Genomic DNA, 25,894 nt, shown 5'->3' with positions numbered 1-25,894 from the left:
ACAATTCCCCTTTCCTTCCATCTTATTTCCATCGAATAATGTAATATGATCTTTAGCAAGTCTCTTTCTGTTTAAAGGAAAATTCAAACCAAGGAATCAGATTGATTGCTGTCTCTGTGTGCTTTTCTCTTCTCTGGAACACCTTCCCACTGTAGTAACATCAAATATAAAGACTGGGGAACTTGACCTGACAGGTGCCAGCTCTTGGAAATACAAATGTTCAGCCGTAGGAAATATCTCTGTCGCAGCAGCGCTGTGGAAGCAATTAGGTAGAGGATAATGGATGGGCTGCAGTGAGATAGGAGGGAATGACTCCACAGAGGTGCTTCATGGTGAGATCATAAACCACAACAGCAGAGCGTGGATGGGCTGGTGATGTCAACCAAAACCTGTGGTGGGATTAGTCTTCTCACAGAGGACTTCTCTCTGGCTGTTGTTGTTGTTGCTGCTTTTAATGGTTTCCCAAATCCGGAGGCCCTGCTGTGGGGTGACTGCAGTGTTAAAAGTTGGAAACACTGCTGTGTTTTGGTTTTAGGTGAACTTCTGGTTTCTCTTTCCTCTGTCACAAAGTGTTTTTCATTCATAAGCTACTTCTTCCTTTCTGAAGACTGCAAGTGGGCTTCTTGGATGAGGAAGGGGGGATTCTCTAGCACGAGGCACGTGGTGGGATTCTTGGGGTCATCCTGTGCAGGGTCATGAGTTGGACTCAATGATTCTTGTGGGTCCCTTCCCACTCATAATATTCTATGATTTTATGATTCTGTATGATGGACCACAAGCCCAGCTGTTGGAAAACTCAGTGCAGCCTTTCCTTTGGGGCACCCCTTACCACACTGTGTTGCTTACCTACATGTACAGATGCAGGTGTAGAAAAATGGGGAGCCTGAGACAGACAATACTCATGTTGATCAGTGATTGCAAGGGGAGGAACAATCACGCATGAAAACATTCAGTCTACTCAGATTTGCTCTGTTGTTGAGTCAGGCTGCAATGGAAAAACATAAGCTTTAATCAGAAGGTACTGCCTCCAGGAGGATCTGCTCCTCTACTCTGTGTTTGGGAAGGAGTCAGGTGTAGGCATGTGGCTAATGCAAGGGCTCTTTCCCTAATGGTCTGTGCAACACCACTTTTCCTTCCTGGGAAGCATCTGGGCCTTAACTGTGCCTGCACACAAGCCCTGTTGCTTTAGAAAGAGGAGATCTGATCTTCCTCTCCGTCTGCCTCTCCCTGCAGGGGCTTCCCCTCCATGATCTGATGGAGCTCCTAATGGTAATTATCGTTGTCTCGTGTCTCAGCGGTGTCGGCCTCGAGACGAACCCACCGTATGGCTTTTGATACCCGTCTCAGGGCGAGGCACGTGTGCCCCTGCACATGCCTCTGTGCTCCCCACGTTTTGCACTCTGCAGGGAAACACGAGCTGAATCCTGCCTCTGCTCCTTGGAGGTAAATAAATGCAAAACCAGGTTGAGAGGACTGAAACGCGATTAACTTCCTTCTGGCGCACGCACCCACCTCTGCACGTTGTCTCGTCGCAAGCTAAAAGAATGAAAGGAAGAAAAAGCAGTTAACAGTGTTGAAAAAAATTTTCTTACTCTCTTTTCACTCTGCAGTGTAAATGGCTTAGTATTCGTCTGTTTTAGAGAACTATTTTTCAGGTTAATTTTTTTTTTTTTTTTAATCTTTAAGTTTTCATTTCAGCTTGAAAAACAAACATAACTTCTGTTATATCCACAGCTCTGCTCCCAGACTTTCTCTCCACCCTAGCACAAATATTTAGTGATGGTGAGCCATGCTGTTCCTTGAGCTAACCTCTTTTTCCTTTAAAAATAATAAATCTCTGATTTCTGCACTTTGCAGGGATGAAAAATTTTTAGAGAAACAGCATGGATAATTAGGTGTTTCTGGATCAGTGTATTTTTTTTTTCTTCTGATTTCTTTATTGTCACTTTCTCTCTTTTCCTCTGGTCTTGCAGGGTCAGAGCTTGGGAAGTTAGGGTGCATCAAAACATAATGCAACTTCCCCCTCTCTGAGTCACATCTCTCCTTGCTCTAGCCTGTGCTACTTTAAAAAAAAGTAAGGGGACTTGGAAAGTTAAGGAAAATCTTAGCCCACCATCATGGTCGTCATGCTCTGAAGAATCTGCATTTTTTTCCCTAGCCTGGTTCAGGAGATGAGGATCTCTCTTTGCCTCCTCTGGTTGGAGGTTTTTCAGTGGGAATCTCCTTGCTGGAGTGTGGTGCCTCCTTGCCAGAGGAGCAGCACATGGGTTGATCTCTGTGAACAGGTTAAATAAACAGGACTATGTTTGGGTTAATTGTCGCTGGTTCTGCTGCTCTCCATTACTGATCTATCTGGGAGACTGGCCAAGGAGCAGATGCGAGAGACAGCATCATCACCTCCCTCCTTTTCCTCATTGTGTCTGGATTTATCCTTTTTCTTTTCCTTGTCCCCTCACCCCTTTTTCTTTTCTTTTTTTTTTCTTTTCTTTTCTTTTTCTTCCCTAATTTTTTTTTCCCTTTGGCTGAGCAAATAGGCCAGATGGCAGTGAGGGGAACAGACAACAAGTGAGCCATGGCATATGGGCAGCCTGTTTAATTTCGACTCCTGTTGGGAAGTGGCTTGCAGGGAGATAAGTTACAAAAGCAGAAGAGGAGGAGGAGTGTGTTGGAGGGGAGGGGCAGGAAGAAGGGGAGACCCTTTTTGGGATGAAGCAGCCCAGCCGAGGGAGTCTGGGGCACGGGGGACTGAGACCTTGGCTGCATTCCTGACACAAAGCAGTAAATTAGCTGTTTCCATGTCAGTTTGTGCAGGAAGTCTTGTTGGCTGAACACAGGAAGGAAAGATGGAGGTGTCTGCCTCAAATGAGGAGGAGAACATATCTCCAATTTCACCTCGCCTACTCTGCCCCAGGCAAGATCCAGCCAGGTTTAGGAGATGGGATGCTGAGATATTTGCCCAGCTGCACAAGAGGAGTCATGTTGCCCTAGATGATTGTTTTCTGTGCATATAGGATTGTGTATATTTTGCTCCTGTGGGCATCAATGTGAGATCATCCACTATAGATGTCTTTGCAGCAAAAGACATGACTTTTTAAGTTTTGAAACAAAACTAAGTAAAAGATTAACACAAAACAAACTGAAAGGCAGCCTAATAATAATGTAGTTGACAGTGATTCCCCTTCCCTTCCCTTTTAGCCTTCATTTTTCTCTCTCTCGTTTCCCATTTTGAATTCAATATGCTATCTATCAGCTTCTTGCTATCTGTTCACATTGTTCATGCATTTTGGATTTTGCTGGCTGGGACCAGAGGGAGTCTTGCATGAATGTGTCTCAATGATTTAGGAACAAAATTAGAGTTAATTGCACTAAATTATAGATATGTGAGGCTTGCTGGCTTTGTTTTGAGGAACTGGGACTTTGAGAGAGGGTGAGGGAGGGGTAGGTGTATTTTTCTTAGGTTTTATAATTGTATTGCTTTTGCATCACAACCTCATTGAAATGTAGTTTAAAATGGCTACACAATTTAGGAACTTGAGAAGTTTTATTCCCGCTGATGCTCAGTGGATTTGATGTTCCTTGGTTCAGGCTCTCAACACCTTCACTCCAGAGGCATTTTTAAAAATCACTCATTTTGGCCAACGATATACTAATTTTGTTCTGCTTTCTCCTCTTTGATGGGAACAAGCACGGAATCCCAATACAATCATCACATGCGTGGACCATTTGGAGCTCTGTGTGTATTATCAGCGCTTTGACTGGTGAAGTGGGACTCTGTCTCGACGTGCCCATGGATGGGATTCGTCTGTGAGCTCCATGCTTGTGCTTGGCAGGGTGGGAAAACTATACAAACCAATTAGCTCTGGAAATCCTGACCCCTGTTGGCAGGATTCAGATGATCCTGTACCACAGTTGCACTCTACGCCTGCACAAAGAACTTTTTATATGACACAAATTCTGCAGAGAAGTTTTCATTAACCAGAGAGTCTGAGGAGAAATGATTATGCATCGCTGGCTTGGTGGAGCAGAATTTTAACTTCCAGCTCAGGCACTCCACCACTGATTAGTTTTAACATGAAATAGAAACACAAGCCTGTGATTTATTGGTGAAATATTTAAGATAGATTGTTAAATTATTCAAGTAGGAGAGTTTAAAGCAGGCAGGGGGAAAAAAAAAAGACAGTTCATCCAAAGCGCTCAGTTTTCTTGAATTTTAAATTGAAAAGTGTACATTTGGACTCACTAGATATGTGAAACAAAAAGTGTTATTTCAGTGTGAAGGCAGACATATTTTAGAGTGAAAATTTTCAACTTTATTATCCTCCCAACAAACTTAGCCTTTAATTTTTCTCCAGTTGATCCCTGCAGACTCTGTTTCATCTGCAGTGCGAGGAATCCTTGCAGCCTCTATTGTTTCCTACCACTCATCTACCACCTATCTAGGCACTCACCCAGGCTGGCTGCAGTTTTCCTTTTTCTATGAAAGCTAATGGAGAGGCTTTTTGTCTTACTGTTGATAAACCAGGTGAGGACTTCTCCAGTCTTCTTGCCTGGGGTTTGGGTTTCACCTCATCTTGTCTTGCCTTTGGTGTTGATCTTCCATCCCACTTTAGAGAAGTTTGTTGAATCTGCTATGCTTGTCCTTGCCCACTTGCCCTCTGGCATCTGTGTAACATTATCACAAGGTAAAATTAGAGATGTCTTCCTAGAAAAGGAGATAAGAATCACACTCATGGTCTGTAAGGACCCCAGAGGCGTACCAGTAATAATGTAGATTAGTGAAATAAAGTGTGAATAAAGCATAAAGTTTTTTTTTGTGGAACCTTGACATTCATTTCGTAGAATCACAGAACTAATTGAGTTGGAAGGGACATTAAAGGTTGTCTCATTCCAAACCCCCTGCCATGAGCAGGGACACCTTCCACTAGACCAGGTTGCTCCAAGCCCTGTCCAACCTGGCCTTGAACACTTCCAAGGGATGGAACATACTCACTTTCTCTAACTTTTTCCCCCAACATTTGAGATAAAATATATGGAAATTGCGGCATCCTAGGGAACATTAACTGTTTGCCTAAGTTTCTCCAAATTTGAGAGAGCTTCCTAGCTTCCCCAGCTGTGTCTGTCGTGAATATAAGATCAATGTGACGCAAAAAAAGCAAAAGTGATTAGACTTTGACACGTCTTCAGTGAAAACACATGGGAAGTATGTGTCAAGATCCTTGGATGGCTTTGAAAATTTCAACCCTCTCTCTTCATCTACTCACATTTCAGCACAGAAAGAGGAGCATTTTTCAAGTTTGATCTCCTGTAGCAAGCCCTCAGTTTTACGCAGTGCATCTTAGGAGGAGAGAACTTTCAAGGTCTGAGTCTTTCAAAAATTTTTTTCAGCTGAAAAAGATTTAGTTAGAACAGGCAAATCCTAACAGTACTTTTGCAATTTTTTTTTTGTTGTTGTTGTTTTGTGGGGTTTTTGGCGTATTTCTGTGTGTCTGCATTCTACTTTTCCACCTGTATTCAAAGTGAAGCTGATAGAAAAGGATTTGCTTGGCCTTTTTGTTGCTGAAGGGGGAAGGGTGCCATTTTTTTTAGTGCTGCAAGACAGACTCTGCAGGTGAAACTACCCCAGCAGGGGCAATCCTGCCCGGAGGGGACAACTCCAGGGACTTAAGATTGAAGCAGGGTTGTTTTTTTTTTTGTTTGTTTTTCCTTTTCTCTTCTTTGTGGATTTGTTGTGCTGTGGGACCAGGTCCTTTATGGCACATAGGAGTGGGGTTTATGGAGCAATCAACTCCATCAGCAGCAGCAGCAATCGCATAATGCTTCAGCCTTTTGTAGTAGATTTTGTGTGTGTGTGTGAGCTGAAAGTATGGCCGGGAGGGAAGGGGATGTGAAACGTTGGGATTTTTTTTTTTTTGTCTTTTTTTTTTTTTTTTTTTTTAACTTGGAAAGAACCTGTCTGAGTTCCTTTATGCTTTTCAAGCTCAGGGATGAGAGAGAGCGAGCGCATGTGTGCGCGTCTGTGCCCATACAGTTCGCTCAAGTGGGAAAAAACCCCGTTTGCGGTTCACACAGGAGGAATTTCTGATGGGAGACAACAGTGCTAAGCAGAAAGGCACATCCTGATCTCTAGCAAGTGAGGGGCACGCTGGTGCACACACGCACACAACACATACTCTCCGGGCGCTCTGCATAATACGTGCAAAGCGCTGCCCTTTAATGAACGTAACCTATGGCGGCTGGGATGCAGCCGGCCAGACCTCGCCATTAATAAACTGGGAACATTCTTCTCCTTTTTTTAGTCCCTTTCAATGCCAGCCCTGCGGTTTGATCTCCCTTGAATGCTGCTCCCCCTCATTTGGGGCTCCAATTCTGAGAAGATTTGGCGCATTGTTTGAGGTCGCAGGATGTCGGATTGATTTCGGAGCTTTTGTATTGACTCCGGGCTCCTGAATGAAGCTGTCATGTGTGTCTGTGGTTGGCTAGCAGGCTGTCCGGCTGCAAGCTGTGCCTTCCTTTGTTGTTTAGGCCTCATTGAGCTGAGGGAAGAGGCTCATTTCAGGGTGATTTACCACCACCCAAACACCAGCTGTCTGTTGTACTGCCGCTTGCCTCCACCTTGGATTCAGTTCTTGTTTCCCTTCGTTTTCCTCCCTTCTCTCCCACTCTTCTACTATAGGCACTTGGGTACTGGTTCTTCAAAATGTGTGGATCACCCTGACAGAACAGCATAAAAAACATAATAAGCACTGAATATGTTGTTCTTCTTAATTGCATTTGTGCACCCATGGGGATTTTTAGAGTTCACTGTTGCAGTCACAGAATCATAGGATAATGTCTAGAGTTGGAAGGGACCCACAAGGATCACCGAGTCCAAGTCCTGGCCCTGCACAGGACAGCTCCAAGAGTTATACCATGTGCCTGAGAGCCTTGTCCAAACACTTCTTGAACTCTGGCAGACTTGGGGCTGTGACCACTGCCCTGGGGTGGTTCCAGCACCCAACCATCCTCTGTGTGTTTGTGCCAGCTCCCTGGGGAAAAGGTTAATTCCAGTATTTTCAGTAGCCGTTGCCCAGAACAGAGGAAGGTTGATGAAAACCGAGCAGGTCAGAGCCCTGCTGTACCTATCAGCCACTGCAAGGTGCATGACAGGGTGCTGCTAAGCTGAGCCCACCTCTCGAGCTGAGCTTTTCAGCCGCAGGCTTGGGAGAGCGGGAGGAGGACGGGGATCCCGCCGTTAATCCCAGCCAACTCCTCCAGAGCACAGAGCCTGGCAGCTCCGTGGAGGCCCGCCGGTGCCATGTGCCTCGTGTCTGACTCCTTTAAACAGGGCTGGCAGCTCTGCCTGGGACAGCTCTGGGCGACGCCGCCGTGAGTTGTGTGTGCCCCTGAGCCTCCCCCGGAGCCACTGGCGTGAAGCGAGTTGTGACCGACCCTCATTTGACTTCTGGGTGACGCAGTTCGGTTTTTCTCGACCACAGTCTGTTAAAATTGGCATCCGCTCAGCTCCTGTCACCCGTGCAGCTGAGATAATTAAGCCTGTTACTATTATTATGATTTTTTTCTCCTTTTTCTGCACATTTTGGCCAACTGCTGAAGCCTGTGGTGCAAGGAGATGGGTGAGGCCAGAGAGATCCCCTGTAAGAGGTGGGATGATGTGACATATGTGCTTTTTCAAGGAGCCTTGGGAAGGGTGGTGTCTGACAATGGGTAGGAGCCAGCAGAAGGCAAAGTGAGCTTCCCTCCTGGAAAACCTTGTGCCTACCTGCTTCTAAACCACACCATCTCATCAAAAGTAGGCAGTACATCTGTAAGATTTCTACATAACTGTGCTCTTCCTCACTTATTCATGGCTGGGCTTCGCGAACGAAGATTAAGGAAGGCTCTATCCACAGTTGTTACAGGCACGCTGGTGGCTTATGAGGCCAATACGAGATAGACATATCTGATTGCTCTTCCTCAACACTGTTATTAAAAGGCCAGGAAACACTGAAATGATGCTCCATAAATCAAGACCAAACATCTATTAATACCCAGTGAGTTGAGGCTCCCCTCTTTGCAGTGTTCTCTCTCTCTCTCTTATGCTTATCAGGCGCTGCTGGACGAAGGAAGGAGGGGTATAACAGGAGGCAACATCCACAGTAGGATAGCCCCAGCGAGGTGTTTTAATTTCTTAACAAACTCTTTGGGCACTAGAAACTGTAAAATAACATACAGATAAACAAACAAAAACTCCCTAACCCTTAGCACCCTGGAGGGCTCTGTTTCAGATCACTGAATAAAAGCTGAAGCTGCATATGCATGTTTAATGTAACACAAGGCGTGTGCTGTGCAAAAGCATGCTTCCTTCTAATCTGGTTCCAGACAGAAGCATCCAAACAGAAGCCCCTTTCCCTATCCCCACTGAACTGCTTGGTGTATGTGAGGAAACCCCTGAATGACAAGGCCTCCATCTGCTCTGGAACAGAGTTGCGACTGGCTGCAAATGTTGTCCATATGCTTTTTTTTTTTCCTTTTTGCCTTTCAACTTAGCTGCCTAATGTTAGACACCTATCCCCAAATTAAGCATCTGCTTATAGGAAGCTTTCCCAAAATAAGGTGGAGGTAGCAGCTCATTCAGCCAGTGCACATTAGGAGAGGTGCATCTGCAGCTGGAAAAGGATGTAAAAATATTCATTCAGTGCATTGCTTTCATTTGATTTTTTTAGGGAATGGAAGAGCCCCTTCATTCTTCTACTGCCAGAGAAAAAGAAAAAAAAATCTAGTTTTGGGTTAATATTCCCCTTCTACTCCTGATTTCCCAGATGACTATGGGCAACACCTTGCAATTTCTCTCTAGTAAATAAAATTGGTGATATTTCCACTTGGGCAGGAGAACATGGCTGTGGTTTGCCATGAGCTCAGGTCACATTAGAGCCATGGAAGGCTCTAAAAATGGGAGTTTTTCCCTTGGCCTGTGGTTAAAAGAGAGTTGGATTACCTTTTTCAACATGACGACTTTGCAGTGGACACTGGGACAAATTAACCATCAACAAGGTATATATGGATCTAGTTTCCTAACCACAAGTGTGTGTCATTGCTAAAGGTACCCCAGTATATCCTGACTGCACATTGGCTGCCTGTTAGGAAATGTGTGGATCTCTCTTAGGTCCTTTGTAGCTCCAGCTTGTCCCATATAGTGTGAGATGTGTAGAAGATGTTCTGTGGTTAGACAGACGAATCTCTTCCCGTGCCTCAGTTTCCTATCACTGTCATCATAATTTAATACACTTGCTTTAACTTCTAGTTTAATAACTTCTTTCTCGGCAATGGTTTTTGAATTTTAGAGATTATGGACTGATATTTGAAGGACTGTAATAATGGGGCAAGAGTAAAACACCATTGATAGATTCGAGTCACAGGCAGAGGATGCCAATTGCAAGTAGTCCCCTGAAAACCTCAAAGTTTGAAAGGATGCTATCAGCAGACCAAATGAAGCATTTTGTTAGGTATCAGACTAAGTATCAGTACTACCTTTTCAGTGTCTTATTTTTTTCCAGCTTCTCTTTTGGAAAGAGGAAAAAAGATCATTTCTGCACGTTATCTGACCTTACTGGGACTTGTGAGATGCTGAGGTCACCAAGTAAGAGACCTTACCACACCTGGCAGTTTGCAGGCTCTCCCAAGGTGACCAAAAGTTTATCTGCCTGTTTGTAATTCCTGCCACCAAGGGTCATCTATCTGCTGTGCCCTGACATTGAGCAATGGCTGCAACTCCTTTTAATCATGCCCTTTCCCTTCCTCATCGTTTAGGACAGAGCACTTCCACTTGGCTAAACTTGATAACTGTGTTAGTGTTGGGGTCTCCTTTTCTATATAAATTAATCCAGCTGAAATCTCGTGACTCTCCGTGGCTGTACACGATCAGATTCTCCCTCTGTTCCCCAGTGGATGCTGAGAGTGTTTATTTTTCAGCTGTGGGCAGCAGAAGTCTGAAAATAGACAATGTCTTTATGTGTGTGCCCATGGGAAGCAAGTAATTGTGACAGATTCATGGGAACTCCATTTCCTGTGTTACAGTCTGAGTTCAAGGAGCATTTTGACCAAACCTGGAATCCCAACCCCTTTCTGTCATGATGATTTATCAAGATGCCCAGGTTTGATAAGCAACAAAAATGCTATGTTGAAGAACCAGGGTGACTCAAATAATCCCCAGAAAAGAACCATGTTAACATGAGGGACCTTGCTTCTCCAATCATGTTCATTTTTGCTGATGGGTTTTCAGCAAAAATAAGGTGTCTGAGCTCAGCTTCCTTCTCAAACTGTTGGTTGCAGGTGAAAGGAGAGTGAGGGGACTCTGTTACTTTGCAAATCTGTGCTGGCCCCAACATCCACCCCTGGAAGTGTTTGAGGCCATGCTGGGTGAGGCTTTGAGCAACCTTGTATAGTGAAAGGTGTCCCTGCCCATGGCAAGGGGTTTGAACTGGATGACCTTTAAGGTCCCTTCCAATCCAAACATTCTATGTTATAGAAATTACAGGGTCTGTGCCAGCAGTGCTGGGTGAGGGTGGGCTGTTGAATTCCTGGCAGGGGTTTACCAGTGGTGATGTGGACCCATTGTCCTACTGAGGGCAAGTCACACCTGTAGACTTGATTTCACGAAATATAGGCACACTAAAAGCAAGTAAGTGCTAACTTGGTGAGGAAGCTTTTCTTCAAGTCACTGCAGTTTGGTACTTGTACTCTCTGAGCATGATAGACTTGTTCTGTTCATGTAAATGTATGAAAACAACAGGTTAAAATAACATTTCTTTTCAGCTTTGCTTTCCCACTGTGTTTTCCCATGTACCTTGCTATCCTTCTACCCCTGTCTGTGTCACATCCCTGATGCTGTGATATTGGCCTTTGGGAAAGTCTTCTTGGTCACTTGGGAGCTACCCCTCTGTGAAAGGGTACCTCCCAGCAATGCAAGATGAGTCCACAGGCTTCCCTAATGCTCTTTCTTCCCCTGTTTCTGGTAATAAATACAAGACTCCTTGGTCTTCAGTGGTTGAGATTGTGCTGATGTTTTTCTTGCCTTATCTCTTTTAGGGAAAAGTCATTGGAGATGCAAAACTGCTTATGAGTTGTGGTTGCAGAAAAGGGAAAAATTCTCAAGTGAAAGACTCAGATCAGGTCAGTCATTATATACCTTTACTGATGGAAATACAAGAAATGTCTTAACATCTGATGGATTTGATCTGTGCTGTTGCATATCAGAGTTCCTGGACACAAACAGAGTTCTTGACATGATCAACAACAGTACAACATTGATGGTTTTGTGTTTGTTATTTGTAGAAAAACCCTTAAGCAAGATCAGGGATTCCTTGCACTAGGAGCTGTTAATGCCCTAGCCTGGCTTATTCACATCTGGTTTATTTATTCATGAATTCTGTTTCTTTATAAAAATCCACTCCAGGCAATGCCTTTCTTAAAGAATATTGCATTTCCTTGCTGGCTAAATGCATGCAACCTTTGGTCTCCTACTGTATCTGCCTAGATGGGTGGCAGCTACAGAAAAACGTGCCATTCTTTGCATGCTTTTGTTCTGAAGTGACACCATCAAAAGGACATTTCTTATTGAGGTCCGTTCATGATAGACATGTAAAAACTTGCTCACAAACCGATGGCCAGGTTTCAATATTCATTACTTGGAATGAATGGCCCTTTATTCTAAAATTGGTCAAATTGACATTGGTGGGACCACTTGTAGGGTTCAGTAATTGCAAGTGAGATGGTCTGTGCTCGTTATGACAGCCAGCTGGTGGTCTCTTGCTACCTCCTACCATTTTGCACTTATTCATCTCTGTCAAATATTTTACTTATTATGGCCTTCTGGCTTTGTAGGTAAAAAGAAGTTTGAATCTGGAGATCATTCTTTCCGAAAATGAAACAAAATTTGATTTGAGCATAAACATTTTGTAAAATCAGGTCATCCAGTCTTAAATATGGCAAAGTGAAACAGTTGATCTCAAAGGTCAAACAGCTTTGTTCTCTACTGTACCTTGTGAACAGCCTGTGACTGGGTACAGACCTGAAGCAGATTCAAACAGTGTCCAAAAAGTTCAGAAACTCCTGATAATATCCTGAGGGGAAAAGAGATGAATTCTCAAGAAGAAAAGTATTTTTCATTTTTAAAATGCGTCAAATTTTAACATTCATCAACTGTAATTAATAACAATGTCTCTAAGCCTTGTTTTGTTAATATTTGAGAAGATCTGAGGACGGATCTATCTACTGGTCTATCCATCCATCCACCTATTTTGTAGTAGGCTCTGTTGTGAGGAACACCAGTCACACTTACGAATTCTTTGTCAGATTGAGTCATTCATTGATTTGCTTTGTTTTGCTTGTGTTTTTTTGACTAGTATTTTCAAAATAACAGATTCATTCTCATGAGCTATATTATCAGTTGGCCATCAAGACAAGGATTCGTATTACTTTTCTTAAAGACTGGCTTCCCATTCTCTCAAATAAAAGCTTGGGAAAAAATAATATGGAAACAAACACTCTAACAAATTTTAGTCTTTTATATTGTGATATATTCTGGTTTACAGGACTAAAGCAGCATTAAACCACTGGTAGTACAGATTAGAAATTAAATTGGAACACCCTGATTGCAGAGAGGTTTTACATAGCAGTATCTCTAAAAAACCCTGTGTGGCAGACTTGAAACTCATAAATGGCAATATTTTAATTATGGAGTAGGCAACAGTTTTCAGAGAGTAAAAAAATCCCATTCTCTTTTATGTTTTCTGGAACAGTGAAAATTATTTTTTGCATTCAGTTACTTTCTGAAATCTAATTTTTGATGTTATCTGGTGATATATTGACCATTTCAGTACCTCTTTCTTTGCTGTGACAACATAAACTATGGGGCAAGTGCTTGCTTCAGAGGCTGTAAAGCTCATTCATCATGCCCCTGGCAGGGTCCTCTCTGTATTTAAGGGGACAGGAGGTGGATGGGGAGGAAACTAGTACAGGAGGGTGGGTGGCAGTGTGGAACATTTGTCTGTAAATGCAGGACCTCAGCTCAGCTTATAAATTATCCCCTGGGCCTTGTAGATAAACACAGACTTCTATGGTGACATCGGCTGGGAAAGGCAAACACTTGCCGACGATTGTAGGCTAATCCTTCAGGACACTAATTGCCAGAAAACCAAGGAAGCATTATTTTAGGAACAGCTTGTTTCACTTTGTGAAGGGGAAAAACAGTCCACCGGATTTAGTTTTGTTTGCAGAGCTTTACTCCCTCCTTCTGCGCCCTGTCTCAGATTTTAAAGGTTTACCTTCATTATTGTTGTTGGGGCCTCTTTTTTTTTTTTTTATTTTCCTTGCTTTGTGTTTCACTCTGATGCCTCTTTAAACTTTTGTGAATATGCAACTTAGTTTTCATTTGCATGAATGTACGCATAAATAAGTAAATAGCTATTTAAAGTTTTGGGACTCACCAACTACTTTTTGCCAGAAATTTCTGTGAAAGGTGATGTTTTGCAAAGATTTTATTTTTCTTTCGTTCTTTTGAGTCAATTTGGAAACTGGCAAAAAGCCTCAAACACACAGCCCCACCAGTGAAAATCCCCACTTGAACCAATTCATCACCCCATTGCCAAGGGCTTTAATTTACTGGTATTTCTCACTTGGCCTGTTCATCTGGAGAAGAGGAGGCTGAGGGGAGACCTCATTGCAGTTACAACTTCCTCATGAGAGGAAGAGGAGGGGCAGGCACTGATCTCTGCTCTGTGTGACCAGTGACAGGACCCGAGGGAATGGCCTGAAGTTGTGTCAGGGAAGGTTTAAGTTGGATATTAGAAACAGGGTGGTTGGGCACTGAACAGGCTCCCCAGGGCAGTGGTCACAGCACCAAGGCTGCCAGAGCTCAAGGAGTGTTTGGATGACACTCTCAGGGACATGATGTGATTCTTGGGGATGGGCCTGTGCAGGGCTAAGGGTTGGATTCGATGATCCTTTTGGGTCCCTTCCAACTCAGCATATTCTGTGATTCTGTGGTTCTCCAGTGTGCCTTTGGAAGAAATGGCACCTTAAACTCCTTGACCTGAGATCTGCTTCCCCAAATCTGGCAGCCAAACCCACAACTATCTGCGTGATGTTTTCCATGGTGCAAGGCACCAGTGTGTAAAACCTGTCAAGGGCAGAAGGGCAGATAGGCTCACATGGGACTGGGGTTTCACAACAGGCACAAGGAACCCAACTTTCCTGTTCCAGGAAGGGACTGGTGGCCTGTGATGTGAGGCCTCCGAGTCCAACCTGAGCCCTCCAAGGTGAGGTGGAAGGCTAAACAGCACAATAAAAATCCCACAGAAGCTTTGAAAACCTCAAAGGGGATACAGCTGCACTGAAGAACTAGAGTCTTATCACCCATGCATGGTTTAGGTGAAATTGTGGGTCAGTGAAGCAGGATGACTTCAGAGGAGTTCCCAAATAAGACCACCTCTTGCCAGCAAAAGCTGTGTGTCTTTGGCTACCATTGGCAAAATTGCCAATTGGTTGTGTGCTTTGTGGGAGTAAAATTCATCCACGCTCTGAGGCCAAGAACCAAGACTCTGCACCACAAACATCCTAGTGTAATTGTAAGGTTCATATATGCTCTTAGGAGGGGTTATTAGTTTACCAATAATTTATGCCTCCCCATAAATTATTATAATGTTGCTTAATATTTGAGGTGCATTGTTGTATAAGAATGGCAATCCTGGGCTAGAATTTCCTCATGCCAAGTAGTATACTAACATAAAATAGGAAAGATGTTTCCTGGGGAGTGATTTCATTTGTGTACCTTCTGAGGGGAAAAAAAAATTGTAATTTAAAAACAGGAGGAAAATGTGTGAGTGGGCAAATAATGTGCATATTAGAGGCATGCATAAGATTGAGAACCAGAAGTAGCATAGTGCTCCATATCCTCAGCACATGCAGCTCTGCTTTTTCAGGGTTTAGTTTTATTTGTTTTCCATTGCTTCTCCCAAAAGGTGGGTGGCTCATCAATGTTTAACTGCTCTTATCCTTTGATTTATTTTTTTTTTCTTTTTCTCTTGGCTTAACTTTTCTGATGGTCCCTGTGAGACCAAGTGTTACTGAGAAGTCAGACACTCCTGTCCTTCTGTGTGTTTGGTTTTGGTTTTAATATGACAAATGTATGCCTCCTCTGGAAATGGTATCCATGCTGCAGAGTAATTATTTAGTGAATGGTGGATCCAGTTCATGTCGGCAAGGATCAGATTAATCATTATTAATCATGACCCCTCCGACAGTAACCTCATCCCTTGCCTAAGTGCTGCTCTTTATTAAGAAGTAAAAGCTATTAGGGGATGGCTGGGCCACTGCTCTCGTTGCACCAGCACAGGGCTCAGGCCTTCTGGCAGGAGGCAGAGGAACTCAGTTCAAAGTTAAAAATAGTTGCACATGGTCCACGTTCCAGAAATGAAGTAGGCAGCTTCCCCTGTGGGCTTCTTCAGCCTCATCTGAGTGTCCTCCTTTCCCCTGAAGTCTCACGAGAGTTTGACTCTTTCCAAAGGTTGAATTCAGTGTTAGGGATTAAATAATCTCACAGAGGCTTTTTTATTTGTCTGCTAGATTTTCCTCTTTTTAAACTTAAGGAGATCCCAGTATAACTCAGTGTGTGCATGGTCCCTGCGGGGATGAGATTCTAAGGTCTATTCTAGCGGTTGCAACAGGTTTCAACAGCTGACGAGACTGACTGTGAGCTCAGCTCTCTTGGACTCCTGTTGTACCAAATAGATCCCAAATCAAGCAGCTTTTTTGAGGATTTCGGGATTCCCTGAAGGATCACTGCACTGTAGAGATGATGCATGCAATGATGTCCACCTTGTGCAAAACAGCTGTGAGAAGTCCAATTTCTCTCTCTGAGCGGCTGGACTGGGGTTTGCAGACATATATATCTCTGTATCTCAAAATAGATCTTCCTTCTGTCACCAGAGATCTGCCAAGACAGTAGTTTAATTCATAATTATTCTGGTTTTCCTAGCAGTACAGGTTCTTTTTTAAAAGGTGAGACAATGCTATCAATTGATGTCATCGTTGTTTCAGCAAAAGCACAATGAGTTAAGTACTGGACTGGAAACCAATCTCCTCACCTCCCAAAACCCACCTTAATTACTTTTTAAAATGTTTTCACTGGCTTTGTGGAATTCCAGGACAAAACCAATTAGAAGGGAGCAAAGAAAAGAAAAACATCTTTTGTCTCCAACTAGCTCTTCAATACCTGACCGGTAGCAGTAGAAATTGGAGCAAACCTGCCACACTCTTTTGATCTCTGCCAAAGTTGTTGTGGGAATAACATTGTTTAATGGTTGAAGGAATTTATTGAAGGATAAAAGTACCAGCAAAGACAAAGTGACCAGTACAAATTGTCTGGTAAACCACCGTCAAATTTTATGTGTTCAGGGCTACTGATAATTTGCCATCTTAAAAAAACAGGGTGGGAGTTTGGAGGGGAGGAGGGTAAAAAGGGTATAAATAAACCCACGTCTTTAAATAGCTAACTGGCCTGGCCTGAATTGTGTCAGAGCTAAGTTCATTTGGCAGCCAGCACTGTAATATCTGCTGAGGGTGTAGCAGAGGGCTGAGACCAGATTTCGGAGAATCTGCCTTAGTTTTCCTGGCTCTCGCTTGCATTCTTCCACTTGTCAGCAAGAAATGCACTGAAGCACGAAATGAGGGGGTGCAAAGGCTCCCGCACTTTGTCTGAGCAAACCTGGATCACACCCCCATGGTTAATGTTTCTCTCTGCTAAAAGAAATAAGAGTAATAAAAATAAATGAAAGCATTGGCTAACTTGGAAATACAGGGTGGGAATGAAGCAAGAGGAGAGAATTGGGGGAGTGAAGGTGTGTTGTTCAACATTTCCTGCTCCCATGTTTATTGGCAGAGTGAACTCTGCTTGAAAAATCATTGGATTCTGCACAGGTTGTAAAGAGCTAAAACAAGAAGTAAATTAAAAGACTAACAATGTTAAATGTCTGAGATATCTGGGCAGTAAAATGCCATTAAAAATACTTTGTTCATTCAATAAAGCCTGCTAGATCATCATACAAAGAACCTGGAACTATAGGAAACTGTCCCAGAGTCCTTTGAGATCTCAGGGAGGTATTACATAGAGTACCACTGATAAACACATACTTTTCAGCACTGGTGCCTATTAAAAGCAAATCTTATAGCTCTGACATTATGCTCATCTCACCAATTAAACTTTTAATTTCCAAAATACTCATATAATACTGATGCATCTTGTTCCTCCTGCCAGATCAGAGTGTTCTCCCCCCCTCCATGATACAGATGTTGGAACCACCTTTACTTACCTATTCACTCTCCACAATCTTGCTGCTGGTGGTGCTACAGGGAGAAACCAGTTCTGCTTGGTGAACCAACATGCTGTAGAAAATAAAATGTCAGAAATCTTTTCCAAAAGCTGGAAGTCTCTTCCTCTTAGTGGGATCTGTCTGGGGACAAGAGGTGTTTGAATGAAAGGTTCCTCAGATGCCTTTTCTTGCACCTCCCAGTTTCATGCAGCAGTTATGCCTCGGTAGTTGCTGGATCTAGTGCTGAGCATCTGCATTCCTCGTGGCTGGGAAAGTTTTTTGGTTTCATTCATCTGTTGGGTGGAATTGAAGCAGTTGTGAAGTGGAAACTGGGTGGATAAGTCCCCATTCTTCAGATTTAAGTAAGTTTTAGAGGGATAATGCTGTGAAAGGAGCTTCCGAAATGTAAGCTTCTGAACAAAAGAGATTGAGGTTATGGATGTCCTTCACAAGTTCAGCTGTAATAGGTTTGTCTTGCAGTGGGTTACACCTCCCTTTACACAATGCCATTGGTAAACTGACATTTTAATGACCTTTTATAATCACCTGTTTCCTTTTCTCACTCATTTTATGAATAGTCTTGTACTCACTTCAAGAGTTTTTCACCTTGTGGTCTCCTCTTACTGTTCATATTATTTTCAGAGTGGGTTGGGCTTCCTGTAAAGTGTAGAACCGTGAAGTTCAATAGATCCTTTCCTTTCTACAGGAAAAGGGAGACCAAAAAACTCATAATGCCCTTTTTAGTTGCAGGAAAGGCTTTAGAAATGCAGTCAGCAAATTGCTTTTTCCTTTTTCTTTTGAGGCAGTTCTGAATGTGTACGTTAACGCAGTGCCCTGCCCCTCTTCAAGACGTAAAACTTGGGGCTCCGACCTTTTCTAGTGAGTGATGATCCCATGGCACTTTCCCTCCTGGCTTGGAGCACATGAATCTTGGTGATGATGTTTTGTCCAGGCTCTCATTCAGGATATGTTTTCTGCCAACTTTACTTGACCCTGTGCCTTCAGTGGGACATATTATTCTTCACTTCCCTGCCCTGAACTGCTGTGTACCTTGTATTGATGGGTCCTTTGTTCCACCTTGGAGGTAGGTTCATTTTGGTTGTGAATGAAGGGAAGCTGTAGGGTTTTGAAAAGCCGTTTGAGAGCCCTCTGAATGAAAAGTGCTTCACACACTGAAAAATATTAGTGTTATCAATTGTCATCCTCAGCCTCAAATGCTGAATTTGAAAGGGTCATTTATACTACTCAAAGGCAAACACACAGCAGAATGCTAAAAGAGGGCTAAAGCACCTGAAGAAAATGCTGCCTCATGTAACTTAGGCTCTGAAATGCCAGTGAGCATTAATAACTATTTTGTTGTTTTCACTGATCTCTCTACACGGATGGAGAGGGAAGGAGTTGGAAGAGAGAAGCTGTGCCGCCGAGCAGCTCCAAGTGATCCCATATCCTATGCCTTAGCAGCTTACCTGATTTGAGGAGACTCAGCCAGGGCAGGAGCAACATGCAGATGGATGAGGAAAAGGCACGGGTGAAGATTTACACTTGCCCATTTGATTATGATATAGGAAGGACCATCTTTCCTCATCACCCTCTGGTACTCAGTGATGAGTTTCATAGAATCATAGAATGTTAAGGGTTGGAATGGGTCTTAAAAGATCACCTAGTCCCAGTCCCCCCTGCAGGGACACCTCCCACTAGACCAGGTTGCTCAAGACCTTATCCAAGGCTTTGAGCAGTGCCAGGGGCATCCACAGCCTCCTTGTGCAACCTGTTCCAGTGTCTCATCACCCTCATGGTAAAGAATTTCTTCCTAATATCTCACCTAAATATCCCCTCTTTGAATTTGTACCCATCACTCCTTGTCCTGTCGCTACAGTTCCTGATGAAGAGTCCTTCTCCCCCTTTAAATACTGTAAGGTTGCTCCATGCAACCCTCTCCAGGCTGAACAGCCCCGGCTTTGCTGCCTTTTCCACTCTCTCTTGTTCCCATTTCCCTTCGGCAGATGCCAGCATGTGAAGACACCATGGCAGGGTCAATATCAGTCAGCAACCTTTTAGGTGACAGATGCCACGTGAATCCAGATCCCATCTCTCCTCCAAGGTTCGTGCAAATGGAGCGGCCTGCTCAGAGCTGCTGAGAGCTGCGAGGTGCAAGGGAAGTGCAAAGGCTCTGTGGAGGGTGGCAGATGGAGAGAGGGACCCGTTCGCTGGTTGGAGTGTTGTGCTTGAAGCTTTGTGGAGCACTTCACGCCTGTCTCAGTCACCACGGGTGCAAAATGCTGCCCAAGCACAATTGTGGCAGGTTGCACCCTCTTTTTGCTGACGTTGTACCAGGGTAAATGTCAAGACGATGAAATTCAGGTCCTGTATTTCAGCAGGTCTTCTGTCTGGGATTGTACCCAATATGGTTGCTCTGCATTCAGCAAATATTCACTCCTGACACTGGTTATTCATGGAAAATGTATTCAGTTGAATTTTCCATCAGCTCAGGCTCTTCATGATTTTCTCACGGGAGCTTGTTCTGCTGTTGAGTTGACCATGCTGATAGGAATATTTTTGCACTATTCCATCTAAATAGTCCTTTGTTCCTTGTGTCCTTTTACTCCTTCCTATATCCCACTTCGTGAATTTCTTGTTCTTGCATACAAGTTTGGTTTGGTAAGAGACAGTAGTTGCATGTGTGCCTTGGGTTTAAAGTCTCCTTATATAGGTCAAAATCAGTTTTTAAAACATCACCTCCTGGAAAACACTCAGGAAGCTCTGTCAAATAAAACTGTAACCAAAGTGGTCTTTGTAGAAGAAAAAAAAAATCCCGTGTGTGTGGGAAAAGTCATTCAAGCTATACTTTGAAAGTCTTTAGAGCAGGTGGAAGAAGAAGGGGTTCAGTGCCTATGGAGTCAGATTGCTCTTCATACCCTGAGTCTGAGGTTTCCTACACAACCAGCTGTGTGATTTAATTCCTGCAAGACCTCAGTTCTCTTATAAAGCAGTGAAAGCAGCACAGATATCCTTCATGTTAAAGACTGGAGAGTACTTGGATATTAGTGTAGGGCTTGCCTGAGGTAGGTTAACACCAGTTCGAAATATAGTATGGCTCCTACCAGCATCATGACAGAGGGATGTTTTAATCTTTTTATGTTGCATCTTAAAAAGAAACAGACAAAAATCTGATCTAAAGTGTGTGTGTGTGTGGAGGCAGGGAAACATTAAAAAAAAAAAAAAAAAAAAAAAAACCAACAAAAAAACCCCCAAAATCCCACACCAAAAAGCCATATGATTCACTGCGGGACTAAATCCCTTTGGCAACTGGTTCCAACTTGGAGAATATATTCACAGCTGGGTTATAAACCCTCAAAACCAGCCAACATAACCTTAACTAACACAACATTACTAAGGCAGTGCTGTAATAGGATCACTCTGCTATGGCTCATGGGCATGTTTTAAGTGTCATCAATGTAGTCTACAACTGAAGGCTGTTAAGTGCAAACCCCATTTTAGAAACTGCATCTTACAACTCAGGAATGATCAAATATTAGTGGCTTTTCTTTTGTGAAGGAAAAACACAGAGAGAAAAGTGAAGAGCCGTAAGAAACCTCACTGTCCATCCTCAGGTACTGAAGTTCACTTTTGGAGGGCAGCAGGATCAGTCCAGTGGCTCAGTATTGGTGTAGGTGGCCAGGAAATTGTCTCTCATTCTCCAACACTGATCTCCTCTACAAACTTACCCAAGTTATTTCACCTTAGTTTTTCTCTCAGTCTTATCTCCTCAAGGACATGAGTTATTTGACAGAGAAGCTATTTCACTCCATTGCTGGAATGGGTTAGACTCTACCTGCACAACACTGAGAGCAAATAGGAAAAATCCATGAGGGAAGTGGTGGCCCTTTGTTTCATCCCACCAAAGATGCCCATCACAGGTATTCTGGTAGTTGATATCAAGCCCATTAAAAAGAGCTCAAAATGTTTTGCAACTCAGTGGAAAATGTGATTACTTACCTCAAAGCTGGGGTAAGAACAGATGATAAAATTAGCTTTCCCAACCCTATGTGCTTCTTAATACTCCCTGAGTTGCTTGACCATGACCATGTCATGTTTTGGTCATGGAAAAACAAAAGTTTCTATTTGGATAAGGATACTGGTGTTGTCTATGGGTGTTAGGGGCCAAGACTGATGTAAGTATCTTGAGGCTGCCTGAATATCTATGTGAAAAGGATGACAAGGAGATGGTAGCCACTTTCCATGAACTTTGTGTTACCTGGTGCTGCAAGGTTGGAGTTGTTGTAGGCTTTTTGTGTGATTTGACTTTAGATGACTGACTGACTGATGTGTTGTCAAGGCATCCATGTCTCCCTGCACTGACGCTGTTGGGAATGGAGGCTCTGAGTTGAACATTGGCTCCCTTCGTAAGGAAGTTAATTGAAATCTCCCTCTCAACATCCTCCCAGGAGGTCAGTGGTTGTTCTTAGAAAACAAGGGAATGAATTAATATCATAATACCTGATGAATACTAGTCTGCAAAAGCTTTTATATTCTCTTTTTATCATTATCAAATCATGCTGAAGAGGCTGCAAGGTGAAGAAACTCTCAAGCTTCATTTTCAAGAAGCTGTTAGGATGAAGACAGGGCATTTCAAAATCAATACTGAAGCTTGCGATCCAAAGAGCAAATGGAAGAGTCATTATAAGCTGCTTTACTTCTCATCTCTAATTCCCCATATTCATAACTTAAGCCCTGTCATTTGGATTTATCCTCTTTGGCCTACAGTGACACCAGGAAAAGTCCTTCTTTTTAATTCCGTGGCAAAAAAATAGCAACGCTGCAGGGTAGGATCATATTCCCACAGAAGTTTAGGGCTTAAATGTTTCATGTTGGGCACCAGATTTTGCCATCTTCTCCCCCTCCCTTTAGTCCCCCTCCTCCCTCCTCTGCTGTTATACATCAATCATCCTCTTTCCTAGAGGCTAGGATACAAACAGTGTAATCCCAGAGAGAAGGGATACTGATACAGCCAATCCAGTGCATGACTATTGCTCTGTCCTTGGAGATGCCATTGCTAAATCTAATGACAGGATTTTGCTGATGGGAGTGTTTCAAGTAGGCTGGAGAAAGCAATAGGGGCAGTAACGTAAGAACCCAGCTTTGCCATCGCTGGGAGATCTGTTGTATCTCCATCCACTTCTCCTATTTTAGGTCACTTTCTAAACTTTTCTTTCCTTTATTATGTCTTGGTTTGTCTTATCTTGGCACTTACACCAGCAAAAATAGTTTCCTCAGTGGTAATGTTTTTAATTATGACCTAGGAATGAACCTTAGACCTAACTCAGCCAACCCAACTGAACTATTCATAATACATAAAGGTTTGGTGTTGAATTAAGTAATTATTTTTAAATAAGGAAGGGTTCCTGTATAGGCTGTTGTTTGGAGAAAATACCACAACCTCAAATGCTGTTCTGTTAAGTGGCCTCCAGAAGGGGTTTTGGGGTTTATTGGGTTTTGGTTTTGGGGGTTTTTTTGTTTGGCTGTCAGAAATGTGTTTAGACGAGGTGATGTTACTCACCTCTGGAAAATTGCCACCACATACATTCAGGAGAAGCTGATGAACAACGGCTGACTTCTGGGAAGTGCAGGCAGTGACAGGTTGTTCCAGCAGCACAGTCTCCCTGCTCCCGGACTTGAGATCACTTGATATTCTGCTGGCAAGTTTGGGAATGGCCTTTGGTGGGAACCCAGCACTTTCTCTCATCTGCTAAGCCCTTAATAAACCCCACTATTACTTTTTCTAACTCCCCTCTGGACTTTGAATTCCACTCCAGTGAACATAACACACGTGAGTAAGAGCTTGAGGTCTTTCTCACTTGGGTGGTCCCATTAAAAAGACCAGGTTTGCTGTCTTGGTTCCTGAGCCATTCCAAACATTGCTGCTATTTTACCTCCCCCAGCATTTCTCTCACCTGACTTTACTTCTTTTTTTTTTTTTTTTTTCCCATGCCCAATCTATTAAAATGTTCTAACCAGTTAACTTTGGAACCAAAATATTAACTGCATAAGAGGCAGCTTTTCTGAAGGTTTATAAAATATGCATCGGAGCAGGGAATATAAAATGCTCCCATTTTGTAACAGACCAAATGTATAAAGTGTTGAGTGAAAATTGAGAGGGACCCAGCTTAAACCTTTGAAAATCACTGCCAGTTCCAATGTGCTGTATTTATTTTGACTTGGAAGGCTCAATCCAGTCCAGATGAGGTCATTTGGTTGGGCGCACACGTGTCCAGGCAGAGCCAGGAGGCAGGGAAGCCTGCAGGATGCTCCGAGGCATTGAGCTGCCAGGGAGCAGCGGTGGGAGCTGGGAGGGCAGACCATCTGTGTGTTGATCCTGGCATCAGAGCGTAACACTGGGATGGAGGTGTTGTAATGTTTAAGTTGATTTCTTTTAAGGCACGCAACACAGTGTAGCTTTTGTATTCTCAGCTGTTTGCTGGGTAGGGTAAGTAGAGGCAAAGCTTGACATGCTCTAATAATCTTGGGGACAGGGGAATATATTTAGTTATATCAATATATGTAGTTACTTGTTCATATGACTTCACGCAACAGAGATGTTGTTTCATTTGCCCAGCTCTGTCTTTGAGCTTGTCATTTGTAACCCTTGCCCTCTCAGCACCTGATACCTGCTCAGCAGCATTTTACTTTTCTCCTCCTTCTGCTCCTCCGTCTTCCCTTACGCCTCTCGTCAACAATATTAACGGCTCAGTCATTTGTCTCTATGGAATTTCACTTTTCTGTCCTGGAGCTCCATCTCTGCTGCTTGCTGCTCCATCCCAGCAGGTGGGGAATGTCCTGTGCCCTCCCCAAGCAGCCTTGTCTGCCCTAGTCCCCCCCTCCCCACCTCCCTGCCAGCGGCCTGTTTGCCAACACTTTGCACGAGGAAGCTGCCTCTATAAAAATAAACCATGCTGAAATCTGAGAGAGAAACCACGCCAACCTCACACTTCATTATTGGTAATGTCAACCTATTTGATTTCCATTTGCAAACAGTAGCCTGCATATGTTCCTCACCATGTACCCCGTCTCCCATGCAGTATTTTGTGCAAATTCAGATTCTTCTTGCACGGTGCTTAGTCTGCTTTGTGGTTTGCTTGCTCTGAGCCACAGACACCCCTGCTTCACAATTAAAGTGTGGAAAAAGTCTGTTAAGTCACTGATTTAATTGCCTGGTTACTCACTGCTAACACAAAGTTGCCATCTGCAATGGGCTTGAACCTCTTCTCCCACCTCCTCTACCTTTATAAGATTTTACTCCTCACAGCTGGCTTTTATTGCTGATTTACAGCAGAAAAAGCCAGCAGAGGCAGACTTATATTTCCTGGTTTTAACCCCAATGTGCACTGCCACATGGGCATTGCTTGGGGTGGGCTGGACATGCAGACACTGCACTCCTGCAGTTCCAACATTGCCTAGCTGTTACAGCCTCAGCCTGGGCTGAGGATTTAAGATCAATCTTGATTTTCCAAGAGACGTCTCTGTTAAAAAACAGCAACAAAAAAGGAAAATGGTGAAGGGGAGAAGTAAGACAAACCAAGCTTTATACCATCAGGGTGAACACTGCATTGCTGCCTTCAAAACCCATGTGAGCCGCAGGTCCGCATCTCTATTTTACACAGGGATGAGCTCTCAGATGGGTCCTACAAGCCTTGGCAGCAACAAGGGGCCCCCAGGAGGGCTCGGGGAGGGGGGATGCACCCAGAGCCTGAGGAGGAGCTGCCTGTATTGACTTTCACTCGATTTACTGGAGCAATTGAGTTTGTCAGTGAAATGCGAGAGGGGCTCAATCAGCTGTCACACTGAGACACTCCTGTCACTACTGTCAATAGCTTCGAGTTTCTGATCCTTTCTCAGATTAGCTCTGTGCCAGAACATCAAATGAAAAGCTGTTTGGGGCATGGGGAGGGGAGAAACCCTAAGCAGTTACCTAGGAATCAGTTTACAGACTTCAAAGCACTGTCAGGTTTATTCTGATGGACTGTAGCAGTGTTCTGGGGTCCATAATGCATTTGGGGTGTAATGTAGACTCTCCTCTTCAGCCCCACGTTCACTCATGAACTGAGAGGCAGGGATGGGAGAAGAATGGAGGCATCTCTCCCAGCAAACCCAAATGGCATGCAAATGGACTGCCTCCTCTGGAAGAGCTGCTCTTTAGCTTGATGGAATAAGTTGCTTTTCTTACCTTTCATCCTGAATGAGTCCTCTGCATTTCTCTGAGCACTGAAATGAAGACTCTTCAGGGTAGAGCTGAGATAAAGGCATCACCCCCCGACAATAGGACAGGAGTGGGAAGAAGTGGGACAGGTTTGTCATGCAGAAAGGATAAAGGGAGAGTGAGGGAGGTCTAGCTAGACCCTCTGAGCAGTTTTTAGCAGTATCGAGCCTCAAGTGTGCTTTTCTTTTTGTATAACAAGGCAAGAGCTTTGTAGCCCATGAATTTCTTCCGAGACCTTTTTCTTGAAGTTTCGCTGGTTGGATCTGGGACAGCCTTTGTTGAGAATGTTTCTGTC

The 25,894-nt window shown here is 43.6% G+C and overlaps 1 protein-coding gene across 4 annotated transcripts in view; it reads left to right on the top strand.

The window, feature by feature from the left end:
• Window positions 1-25,894, top strand: part of SETBP1 (SET binding protein 1) — a 269,540-nt gene that overhangs the window by 42,398 nt on the left and 201,248 nt on the right. For 3 of the 4 annotated variants that reach the window (XM_064641532.1, XM_064641533.1, XM_064641530.1), the window contains exon 3: window positions 11,065-11,148. The exons of the other annotated variant lie outside the window; for it this stretch is intronic. In XM_064641532.1, coding sequence (XP_064497602.1) covers window positions 11,065-11,148 — 84 coding nt within the window. The remainder of the gene's footprint in view (window positions 1-11,064; window positions 11,149-25,894) is intronic. 4 annotated transcript variants of the gene reach the window in all.

The sequence above is a fragment of the Pseudopipra pipra genome, chromosome Z (genome assembly GCF_036250125.1).
Source record: "Pseudopipra pipra isolate bDixPip1 chromosome Z, bDixPip1.hap1, whole genome shotgun sequence".
NCBI classification, from domain to species: Eukaryota; Metazoa; Chordata; class Aves; order Passeriformes; family Pipridae; genus Pseudopipra; species Pseudopipra pipra.
This window is presented reverse-complemented; position numbering and strand designations above follow the sequence as displayed.